Below are 12328 nucleotides of genomic sequence, written 5' to 3'. Positions count from 1 at the left end.
CTTATGCAGAAGATCCCAGAAGGTACAGAGCGTGTCCTTGGAGTGTACTGCCCCCTCCCATCCTTCAAAGATGTCTGGAACTGTGGTGACACGAGGAATGGTCTGCTTTTATTTATTCTTTTTTAATTTCCTCCCCCCCCCCTCTTCCTCCCTGTTGTTTTTGAAATAACCTTAAGAAGTGAATAATATCCCAGCACAGGGAAAGGTAGGCTGAACTCACAGGTTACCTTTTGCTCATCTTGCCATCCTCAGTGGCCTGGCAGGGAGCAGCAGCAGTGTGCAGGACAGACGTGTTCTGGGTTTTTGATGTATTTGTCACATTGAGACCAGGGACGTGTCAATGACTCTTTGCAAGGGGGTGGGTGGGTGAACCAGTAGGGTAGGGAAACAGTATTGCCCATCGGTCCTGAGCAAAATGGCACAAGGACATCCCGCCACCCTCACCAGATCTTTACAAAACTGGCTACAAGGCCAGCCCTGTGAGCAGAACCTGATGGACAAACTGCTGTTCATCCATTGCACTTTGCTGGGTCCCAGACGGGGAGGAAGGAGCTCCAGGGCCATTTTCCTCTGTGTCCTCCATGACAGCAGCCTCCTTTCCTCGGGGCAGGCTTCCTAGCAGCGATCTCCTTGTAGGGCCTTTGCAAGGGGCCAGTCTTGCATAGAATCATACAATCATAGAATAGTTTGGGTTGGAAGGGACCTCTAAAGGTCATCTCGTCCAACCCCCCCGCCGTGGGCAGGGACATCTTCCACTAGATCAGGTTGCTCAGAGCCCCATCCCACCTGACCTTGAATGTTTCCAGGGATGGGGCATCCACCACCTCTCTGGGCAACCTGTGCCAGTGCTTCACCACCCTCAGCGTAAAACATTTCTTCCTTAGATCTAGTCTAAATCTACCCCCCTTTAGTTTAAAGCCAGCATCTTTGTCATGGGAAGGCAAAGCACAGCTGTTGACATGTGAGCTGTTCTGTCCGCTCAGTTATCACAAGTTAGGAGAGATGGAGGTCACAGACCTTTACCTGTTTCACTGTTGGGTTGATGATTTAGGGGCATATTGCACACTTTTATGCCCTGGCCCCCAGTTATCTACAGTGGAGACCTGCTTGGGTGCACTGCAGCTGCTGACCTCTGTGCCCTGGTTTTCTTCCCATGTAACCCAGGATGCAGATGGGCAGGGAGGGGAGGGTGGTTTGCTGCATGCCCAGGTCTCATTCCAGTGTGTAGTCAAGTTATGATCGTTGATTGATTTGATGTGCAAAGCATTTTTAGACAAAAAATAAAATAAAAAAAAAGAACAGGCACAATTTTCTAACAAGTAATGTCATTTAATGAATGATATACTCTAGAAAATAGAAACTACCCAGATGCTGGTTGGTTGGTTGGTCTGTTTGGGGCGGGGGAAGGCCCTTGCTTGGACACACAATGCCTTCTCTGGATTCTTTTCTCAGCATTTGTAGTTGCTGGAAACAAGGAAACATCCATATATTGAAAGAGACACGAAGAGGGCAATTTTTTTCTAAAATGTGGGAAGTATGCAGAACGCCTTCCCAGCCTGTCTCATTGGGCAAGTGGCATGAAGGGCTCAGAGCTCACCAGTATCTTTACAGATGATTGATACCTAAAAGGGATAGACTCAACCAACGGTACGTACCCACAGTTCAGTCCTCTAAAATCACCGGAGACTTCTGACTTCGCAGAACATCTTGTGGGCTCTGGTGTTATTGCACTTCTTTCTGGGTGCTTTTCTGCACGTGTTGTGTCTCTTCCCTCAAGGTCTGGCTGCTAATTCCAGGGAATATGCTTTTCAGAATGTCACAGTACACTGTGTACAGCTCTGGATCTATTTTGGGCTTGGGCAGAGATCGGGAGTTGCAGGCCTGTTCAGTGACTGAGTGCTGTAGCAAGTAGACATCGCTGAAGAGCGCAGTTAGGATCTTGTGTGCAGCCTTGTAAGGGTCATCTTCGAACTGCACCATTGCCTTGAGCTCCGTCAGGGTATAGCCGTTGTAACGCTTGCTGTCTTCGGCCAGGGGCTGCACAGTCTCACCAATGTGTCTCACTTTCCACTTCAGGCATTTCAGTTCTTCTTTTACATCCTCTAGTTCTTTCTCCATGGCTTGGAATTCCTTCGCGGTTACAAATCTCCTGCCAAGGAAAGAAGTGGCAGACACAGCGTGGAGTTCAGAGGCTCAGAGGGGTGAAATCAGCCCAGCTTGCGTGGGGTCGGACCACGGAGCCTGAGGTTTGGGAAGGGAGATACCGGCCATGTCACTGAATATCATCCCCAGCTCTTATCTGTCAGGCTTCGTAGTAACAGCAGAGTTTCCCTCTGCTAGTAAAGGGAGAGATGTGCTTTCTCATTAGAAAGGAAATGAGGCACCTTGAAACTGTGCCCTGTTGGAGGAGCTGAGGTTGACAACCTGGCCCAGGGATGGTCCTATAATGAGGTCTGGAGAGCTAAATGAATGTATGGAAAACATAGTATTTTCCTTCTTGGATAACAGAGTTTAGTGGGAGCATAAGGTAGTTACCGGAAAACAAATACTGGGAACATCTAAATCATAAAATATGTTTAAATTTTTTTTATGAGGGGCTTTTAATGACCCTATACCAAGCTGAGTCATTCGGGTATTTAAACGTGTGTGGTCTGGATACATACCTTTCATGATCAGGATCTTCCAGATCTGATTCAAAACCCTTTCCTGCATTCTTTAATCCAGTTTTAGAATAGCCAGGAGACTGGGAACTATCTTCAGGAGTCATTGTTGCTGGAGGCCTTGTGCTTTTCCTGGTTGGGGTCAGTGTGTGATCTGATGCTGAAGCTCGTATGTTTTGTGCTGTGTGAGGACGAAAGGTATAGAAGGAAGTTGCATTGATCCCTGGACTGACTGGAGAGGAGTCAGAGTATTGCTGTGGCTTGGCTGAGCTGGGTGTTAGACTGAGCCTGGGGCTGGCTGGGCAAGATGCTGGAATAGTCCTTGCTCCGAATGGGCTGGAACATGATATTGCTAAATTTTTATCTCTTTGCTCAAATGGCTGAGGGCTCGGTGATTCTCCTGGGGCCAATCTAGTGATGGAAGCAATGTCCAGCAGGGTTTGATCCTGAACCATGGAGATCTGGCTGGTCGGTTCTGATGAAAGTGAAGAGCTGCTTGATGTGTCACTGGAAGAGCTTGACGTAGCGAATGGGGGTATTTTCTGAGCATTATGGTCACTCCTGTTCCTCTGCGTGCTAGTGACATTTAGAGCTGGGTGTTGTGAAGCCCTAAAGAAAGACAAACACACTTTTTCCTCTGGACTGGGCTAAAAGCTTATAAGACAATTTTAGGCCTATTTTGGGACAATTTTAAGCCTGTTTCCCATAATTGCATTTCCCCATAGTCTGATTTGCTTCTCATGACCAAGAACAAAGTGTTTGAGAATAAGGCACATAAATTCAGGACCGGTTCCTCCCTGGTGCCAACTAAGCATTCGTCAGCTATCATCAGTGTGATAATCACTGGCACATCAGTGTTCTCCTTTCCAAGAGTCATACCGTTCTGCGAGAACCAAGGATTTGGTACTGGGGAAGGACGGGAAGGGAAGAAAGCTACTGGCATATTGACTGTGGCAAATTCCAGTAAGAACGCAAAAGGATAAAACCTGGCTTGCAGGTTGCCGCAGCACCTGCCCTTGACCATCCCTGCAAAGTGTGAAGACCTGCCTTCACCTTGGACCCACACGCTTTAGTCTCCTGGTAGCTCTGCGCGGTTACTCAGTGAAGTAGGGGATGAATAAACAGGCAAGATAAAAACAGAAGGGCAGCACAGAATGACATCATTGTTCCTGTGGTGACATTATAGGACATTTCTTTTATACAGCGCGGTGTGTTAAGGACTTTTCTCCCCCCCCCCCCCCCCCCCCCCCAAGCTGTAGACTGTGTACAGGGCTGACCAGCTCTTTTAGGTGGCTGGAAGTGCCAACTGCATGGGATGCCAGACTACCCCTCCCAAATATTCTTTCCTGTACTTTTCTCCTGGCTGCTGCCAGGCAGGAGAGATCCCAATGCTTTTTTTTCTATGGCTAAATCTTACTTAGTTTGGCAGGACTGATGGCAAGAGAGGAAGATGTACCCCCTGTAGACTGGAATTGTCCTGATGGGTAGCGAATGCAGCTAGAAATGCCTTGACCTTGCAGGGGAACACAAACGCACCCACTGTGCAGATCATGATTCAGGATTTCTAACAGCCAAAGGACATGACAAACTTTTGTAGCAATACCAGTGACCAGCTGAGTCTTCTTGTGCATCTGGTATATTCATATTCCTCTTGTGGTGGAAGACAGAAGGAAATCCTGGTCTGGATGGGTTATACGAGATCTAGTGCACGAAGTCCTGTCCTGTTAGTACCAGTGGCTTGAATCAGCTACATATTCACTTCTCCACCTCCCTGCACCTTTCTCAGTGTTGGAGGCAATTAAACGCCAAATTTTTAAGGTCCTAAAGAGCATGCCTCACACCCATTGGCTTCAATAGGGTTAATTAAGGCCTTTGCTAGATCACAGCATAATTATCAGGTTTAAATCAAATTTAGAGTTTTTATAATTGGAAAAGCAGACAATAACAGAGCTACTGCATGAAAACAGAGCCAAAAAAGAAGCACAAAGTGAGTTATATAAAAGGCAGGAGAGAAAACAAGAACACACATGTCAGAGGGAGCACCCTTCCCCAGAAGTGCCTTGCTTTCATAAGCTGGCTGAACAGGGCTGGAACACAAGAATTGCCAACTAGATATAAGGAAAAGCTTTTTCACCCTGAGGGTGTTCAAGCACTGGGACAGAAGCCAAGGGAGGTATTGGGATCTCCATCCTTGGAGGTATTCAGAACGCAACTGGACAAGGAACTAAGCAGCCTGATCCAGCCTGGTCTAATGGACGTGCTGTGAGCAAGGGACTGGACTAGAGACCTCCAGAGGCCCTGTCCACCCTGTGTTATTTTGTGATTCAGTGATTCTGCCTAACTATGAAAATAACTTACTTCCCCCACAGTTTCCCCTTCTCCTTTCACTTTTCCCCCCTCTGTGTCCCATCTCACCATCCTGCTCTTCCATTGGAGGCTCTGGGCTGTCCCCTTCCATACTGACTTTATAGTGCCTGCTGCAGGAGAGTCCCTCATAAATAAAAAGCTTTTCAAAGGAAAAACAGTGTTACTTGCAGCCCTCTGGCTCAGATGGATGGCTTCTCTTTCTTTGCATAAGTCAGAGTCTTTGGAAAGTGGGCTGTGGGAGCGAAGGTAGTCTGGAGCTGGGCATCGTTGTTGTGTTGCCTTTGTAAATTGAGTTGCTGTTTCTCAGTCTCTCCTGAAAGCAAGGAATGATGGTTTGTAGCGTGTTTGGTCATGCTGTGGAGGTGTTCAGAAAGTTGGGGTTTGGCACGGGTGAAGCTGATTGTTCATTTCTCGCCAGAGAGACTCAGAAAGCTGGTAAACCTGTGAGGATCTAGAGCCAGAGCTTCTGGCCGAAGGAGTGCATCCCCCCGCCCCAGGGACGAAGCAGATGGGGAGAGAGCTGTCTGTTGGTTCATGGGCTGCTCTGGGACCGAGAGGAGGAGTGGAAAAGGGTGATCTTCTGGTACAAGGAACACAAATCAAAATTACTGGTTATTTAAATCAGAGACGAATCTCAGGCTTTCCTTAATCTTCACTACAAAACCCCACATTCAGTGAATACGTTTTGCTGTAGCAAATAAAAAACCCCCTTATTCTGACAAGAGCAAACCCCATTTTAAGGCAACTAAAATAAAAATGCATGTTGTAACTGTTTTGTTAAAACTATACTATTTGTCCTCAAATATCTTACAGTGTAAAACTATCTGAACATTAAGTAAGCAAGAATCCCTACCTACATTCTGGGGGAAATATAATATGCACAGTACCTGAAAGCCTATTTGGGTGCATATACAATCTGAAATACTTCATTTCACATCTTTAGCAGTGTTGGACGGGGTTGGGGTTTCTGTGGTGTTGGGGTTTTTTTTTGCATAAATCCAGGATTAGCTGTAGGAGATGGTTTATTGAAAGATGCTATTTAAAAGAGTGACAGAAAACACGTTTCATATCTAATCTCACCGAAATTTATACAAGGAACGTTTCCAATTCACCTGTGCACTGGAGGAAACAAAAAAGTATTATAAACTATCACTTTCTTTTGCTTTTTTTCCCCACCCTTTAATTTTCACTGGCTGCAGTGCTAAACATGGGACTGAATTTACTTTTATCATCATGCTTATCTCAGAAGCAGAGGAGCTGGTTGCTTAAGAAGCAGTCTGAAGCTTGTTAAAGCAAACTGTCAGTCTGGATTTTAGCAGAGGTAAATGAGGACAGAACTGAGACCTGTAACTCTGGAGTTTCCTAGTGGGCAAGGGTTTGCCTAAAGAAAGGAATGAAATTCCCATTGCTTTCAATATAGCGAGGCTGGATCTTAGATCTGTAGCCATGGTGCTTTATCTGAGGGGATTTTTTTCCACTGTTTTTATGTAGTGAATCACTATGAACTGAATAAATTACAGGAAGAATTGCAAGACCTGGAGTTGAAATCAGTGCTGACATGAAATAGGAAGGTGATTGCAGCTGTCAGGTATCTCCACAAGGAGAAACCTTGACTCAACTTTGAGCGACACTTCAAATGCGTCAAGCCCTTGTTGTCTGCCTTCTTCCAGCCCTGTGCTGCTCAGCATATAAAGCATGTTCCCCGTTGTCAGAGTGACCTTGTCTGCCGTCTGTGCCTTGCCCTCTCCAGCTGAGCTTGTGCAATAGACTTTTTGTAGCACTCAATTTGGAGACATTTGAAAGTTGCCTGCAAATCCAGCACCACTTTCCTTCTGTGGCACTTGCAACCAAGAAAACACAGTGGATATTCTTTTTTTTATGAATCATTTCCACCATGTGTTAAATCTAGAGTTCTGCTGATAATCTTATTTGAATAGAAAAAAATGACAATATGCTTTGCAGTGAAGCACTGAGGGGCTGGTTGCATAAATCTTACTATAGACAGCCAGGGGTGGGAGGATGGTAGAGGAGCTGTGGGATGGACCCAGGGGAAATGCCTGCAGGGTGATGATATGAGAATAAAATTATTTTTTTCAAGGCCTCCTCTTTGTCAGGTGACCCTCCTAAAATGTCCACGCTGCCAAAACAGTGACTATATTATTTTTTTAATGCTGAATTCATTTTGAATAGTCTTTTTGTGAGAAAAGCTGGTATCCTGGACCCTGGGTTTATCTGCCTCAAATAACAACCAAGGCTTTTAGCCACAGACAGTAAGAATATGCTGTTTCCTGCTCAGCTCTTGGCTCTTGTGAGCTACCCGTCTCCTCTTTGTCTTTGCCACCATACCTGTCCCTCCTTGTCCTTTGTGACATTTCTCCCGCCTCTCTCTTACCCCTTGTTCTACATCTATCATCCGTACCTCTCCCACCCGCCCTGTGGGTCCCAGGCACATTGATCTAAGCAGCGGGCTCATCATATTAATGCCTAGCGGTGGGAGAAGACCGGAGGAGAAGGTGGAAGTGGCACGGACATACAGATGTCTGAAATCAGGTACAATTGCTGTCTGGAGCCTAATAACAGTGAGCATTTCTTGGTAATAAAGAACTGCACAACTACAGAAAAAAATCCTGACGTGAAACTTCTCCTTCTATCGTTTTTACGTAGCGACTCTGCACAACCGGTGCATTGAGATCTCCCAGCCCTGCACACCTGAAAAAAAAAATTGAGATCTGCAAGGTCAAAAAAGACAGCAAATAGACTATTGAGAGTGTTTAGAGCTTTGCAATGGAAATGCTAAGTTTGGTATGAACAAAATATGATTGGGGACAGTAGGTGTACAGGGGCCGGTGCCATATGTTTGCGCAGGAAGGCAGCTCAGTGAGAGCAGAGGATGCCAATTTACAGCTAGAGCTCCCTGGTGCTGTTCTCAGCCCAGCTTAGGCAGGTTTAAACCCTGTTAAAGGAAAATTACCATTTAGTGATGGACATTAAATGGTTTAATGTAGAATTATCAAGACTCAATATTGCATTGCCCCGATCAAGACTCCTCTGGAATCAAGCTTCTGATGAAATGTATGAATTTATAATTTATCAGTTTTCAGAACGGATAGCTTAGTCTCGCTGACAGAGGAACCTGAGATCCTGCCCTGGTCCTGGCCTGGCATAAGGCCCTTTGTGCTACCTGCGCTCTCACACTGCTCCTGGGCTGTTCTCAAACCTTTAATTCCTCTCTTCTAAAGCCACCTGGCCGGTTGGTGTTTGTCTTCTACGATTGCTCAGCCTTGTTCTTTTATTTAAAGGTTTTTACCGTTTCACTATACAGCAGCACTCCCTAAAAATCCTTGCCTCTCAACAAGGACCAGATGCCCTGTTTTGTCTTTGTGGAAGGACAGAAAAAAGCATGATGTCTGAGGATGAATCAATATTTTTTTATATGCTGTTTGGTTCAAATTAGAACAGCCTCGGAGCATTTCTAAGTGAGGGCAGCTGACAAGTGCTCCAGGGAATGAAATGCTGGTTGAAGTGAGCAGCAGGAATAGCTTCTGATGATACCTCCTTGTGTCCTACTGGTACAGGACCACCTCTGTGTGAAGAGTTCAGAAAGAGTTCAGAATGCTCTGCCGGCATTTACTCTGCTAGCGGAATGCAGGTGGTGAGTTTACCAAGCAATGGCAAGGACTTGGTCTGCTCTAGGTGATGTGCCCTCTTCTTTCATACAGGCAGGCCCCTGGATAACCAAAGGGCCAGTGTAACCTTTGTGGCTGATCTGACTTTAGCAAAGCACTTCTTGTGTCGTTCTCTTGCCATTAACAATTCTCTGCTGGCCGTGAGCCCACTGCGACACTGTCCTCTCTCCAAACCAAGAGGCCTCAGCCCCTGTCCCTGAAGCACTTGCCACTGCCACAAGACAAATGCATAATAATTAGTACTAATATTAATAAGTAAAGTTAGTAATAAACGTTCATACTACTGTTTTCTCTACATATTTTGTGGCTTGAATGTCTGCTTTTGGATTTAGTATCTCCTTGTTTACATACCACATATAGAGGTAGATTTTTTTTTTCAAGTGCAGAACCTGACCGAAAACTGTGGTTCAGAGACCCAAACTCCATGACACTCCACTTCCCAAGCCTCAAGAAAAGCGTGTAGAAAGGTAATACTAGGGCACCTACCGTTTGTGACCTTGGATATGTCATTTCTTATTGCTGCCTGCTTGTCTCTCTATCAGTACAAATTACGATGCTTACCTATCTCACGGGGGGTTGCAAGCCTCATCACTGAGGCTTTTGCTGCAACACTGCATGGTACTTCTTATGCAGATAACATAATGGGCTTGTTTGGATATCTGCAACTAACTGGCAACCACAAAGATGCACTTAGGAAAAAAAAGCAGACCTGGTGCTGGGGACAGAAAAGCAGGTTTGGTTTGGTAGAAGGCTGGCACCTATCCCCAGTACGATGCCATCAGCTAGGTACCTGGACCAGGCAAGGAGGCACATTCCAGTGGTCCCAGTGCCGTTGTTCAATCTGCCTGCAATGGGCAGATCCTGGCTTTTTTGCTAAGTCTGCCTGCCCGCGAATGCTGAGGTGAGTCTGCAGCTCTGGAATTGCATCTGAGACTTCCCTAACTCTTTTGGGGTTGTGGTTCCTCTATGTGTCCTGGTGAGAACTGGCTTTGAATGGTGGTGGTGGCTGAAAAGCTTGAATCTATTCATCGGTCTTACGGCATCAGCCCCTGTGAATATCTTTTGAGGCTTTGGCCCCACTGCAGACAATTTATAGTGATACAGAAAGCGATGGTCATCAGGCAGTTTTGAAAGAAGATCGGGATAACTGTTCTGCGCAGTCCTCTCTTGCTTAGTGGCACTGCACAGAGTTGCAGTGATAACAAGGCTGAGTCCAGGCTGTTTTGTGACTTTCTAATGTTTCTGTTGTGCCCTATCCCTAACAGGGCCTCATAATACAGCTCCAAAGTATGGTGTTCATTGTCCAGTGCAAACGAAGAAATAACTATGTCTAGAAATGGGCAATGTGACAAAGAACAGCAGGAGTGTGTGAAGCTAGAAACAACGTTAAGGAGAATCCTCTGATCAGGTACAGGCCAGTTATGACTTGATGTGGTACAGGGCTTGTTCCAGGAAGGAGACTTTCCTCTGAAGGTTGTGAGGGTTTGTGCCATCCTGAGCAGCAGTAACTAGTGTTTTTTTCTCCCTAATAAGCATGAATAATGAAGATTCTGAAGCTTAAGTTGCATGCATAAGTAGACTGTGAACTGAGAGCAGAACTTCACTCATATCACTTACTATAATTGATCCGATTTCGTTACAGTAGGTAACTGATGTGAAGCTGCAGCTGATGTACTATTGAAGAATGGCCACTGTTCTTTAACCTGATACCTGACTTCTCATTTGCCGTTTGCTTTTACAGCGCTGTCAGCACACCTATGGAGGTAAGCTATGCGTCCCTTACATTGAAGTACTGGGGTAGGGCTGGGCGTAGGACCCATAGAGCCTTGTTTCTATTCCTTGCAACACCTAATGCCAAGAATTGTTATTTGTTCTTTGAAACAAAGACCTTTGGACAGTCTTCATAATGAAATAAGCACATTTGAGCACTAGCCAGTAGCTTGGCAGGTAGGGAATTTTCTTGGGAAAGATGACCCAGATCAATTTTGTACTAATAGACATTTTCAGGCCTGTGAAAATGAAGGATGTGCATATGCCTGTGGAAAGGTCCATAACTGACGTGACATTTTCAAGGAGCAGGAGCTACCAAGTGAGCTGATGACAAACCAAGCTTGAGAGCAGTGCTAGCGCTATCATGCCTGTGGGGAGACCACCTGCAGTGACATGGGACTGGAGAGCTGTTCCAGCAGGTCTGATGAGGGATCAGGATCCTCAGTTATTAGGGTTATGGACACCAAGCTTCCATGAGTATGTGGCTGAGATGTGCATCTCAGCAAGACAGAGGCAGCAAAATGCTATGAGTTTTCAAAATTTTAATAGCAGAGAGTCAGCAAGTCACTTCCCTAAGTCTCCCTCCTGCTGAATGAAGAATCACTTGCTTTCTTTGCAAGAAAATAGTTGCATGAAACTGCACGAATCTTTCCTGGAGAGTGAAGGAAAAGTATAGTATTCAGAGCAGGGCAGGAGCCATGCTCCAATATTGTTCTGAACATTGAACCACTGATTCCCGTTGCTTAAAGTAAAAATTTTTGCAAACGCTGAATAAAAGCATAGCAATTTTCTGAGTAAGGATTAATAGACGTGCAAGAAATGGCATTAATTATACTAATGTTACAGTCTACCGAACCTGCTTTCAATCATTTTTATATTCAATAGCATGCATCATCATGCATTAGGGATAAATATAGCCGAAAAAAGGTAGCGATAATAAAAGTTATACGGGTGTAAATTAGAGCATATTTTTAAACTACTATGAAGTCACAGCTTCTTGAGATAACATAAAATTATAGGATATGTGCACATCCTAAATTGAATCCTGGGGAGTCTTGTACTGTTCGTATGCTACTTGATTATCGTTTGGGTAACGCTGTCTGAGGAAGTTACAAACCTCTATTTCCATAGCTTCCTACTCCAAACCTTATTCTTAACCCCAAGGAGCCAGCGTGGGGACGATACAAGGCATTGTGTATTGGACATATTCGAGCCATGGTCACTTACTATTTGGGGAGCAGCTATGGAGGCACTGTAACCTCAGGTCCCCAGCCTCAGCCCTCTCCTCCTCAGTCCTGGAAAAGAGAATATAGAAGTAGCACCTTTAACAGAAACAAAGGCTGCTCCCAAATGTACAGAAATGGAAGGGTCAAAATCAGTAAGAGTACAACGTACCTGGGCTCCTCCATCTATAGCCAGCCAGGCCCATTATGGAGATCGTAATGGTCTCAGGAAGGACTCGATTCCATTGGCTTTGCCCCTCTCGGGGGAAAGCTCATGTAAAGAGGCCATGGGGAATAGAAATGAGGGGCTCAGGGCTGCGTCTCTCCCACTCTTTCACTCTTCAGGATGAATCTAAGCATCGGGGGCTAACAGCATTGTACAGTACGTGTGTGTTGGAAGCGGGTATGTTGCTAGGGCTACACCATTTAAGTGCCAGTCCGTGTAATTTTCCAGAAGGAACAGCTCTGTGGATAAAACTTCCTGTGTTGCAGAATAAAGTACAGAATAAATCCAAGGCAGAACATTACACTCATCCTTGTGTGCTGATGAAAGCTGAGTAGTCAGGTTTGAAATTCTTACCGATGTCCGTATGAAAAGATACTGACTCTGTAAATGGGAGGT

The 12328-nt window shown here is 45.4% G+C and overlaps 1 protein-coding gene across 1 annotated transcript; it reads right to left on the bottom strand.

Annotated features, from left to right (window-relative positions):
- Nucleotides 1-1320: 1320 nt before the first annotated feature.
- LOC143166480 (uncharacterized) lies at nucleotides 1321-11774 on the bottom strand. The gene is made up of 3 exons (XM_076350854.1): nucleotides 11711-11774; nucleotides 2664-3269; nucleotides 1321-2149 (listed from the first exon to the last, which is right to left on the bottom strand). Exons 2-3 carry the CDS (start codon nucleotides 3113-3115, stop codon nucleotides 1723-1725), a joined length of 879 nt encoding a protein of 292 aa, XP_076206969.1. The 5' UTR covers nucleotides 3116-3269; nucleotides 11711-11774; the 3' UTR covers nucleotides 1321-1722.
- Between the last annotated feature and the right edge of the window lie 554 nt (nucleotides 11775-12328).

The sequence above is a fragment of the Aptenodytes patagonicus genome, chromosome 13 (genome assembly GCF_965638725.1).
Source record: "Aptenodytes patagonicus chromosome 13, bAptPat1.pri.cur, whole genome shotgun sequence".
Lineage (NCBI taxonomy): Eukaryota > Metazoa > Chordata > Aves > Sphenisciformes > Spheniscidae > Aptenodytes > Aptenodytes patagonicus.
Note: the sequence above shows the minus strand (reverse complement) of the source record. Positions and strands in the feature narration are given on the sequence as shown.

Excerpts from the sequence above, each read along its gene's own strand:
- LOC143166480 (XM_076350854.1), bottom strand. The coding sequence starts at position 3,115 with ATGGTTCAGGATCAAACCCTGCTGGACATTGCTTCCATCACTAGATTG. Across the intron at positions 2,150-2,663 it reads GAAGATCCTGATCATGAAAG|GAGATTTGTAACCGCGAAGG; the intron begins GTATGTATCCAG and ends TTTCCTTGGCAG.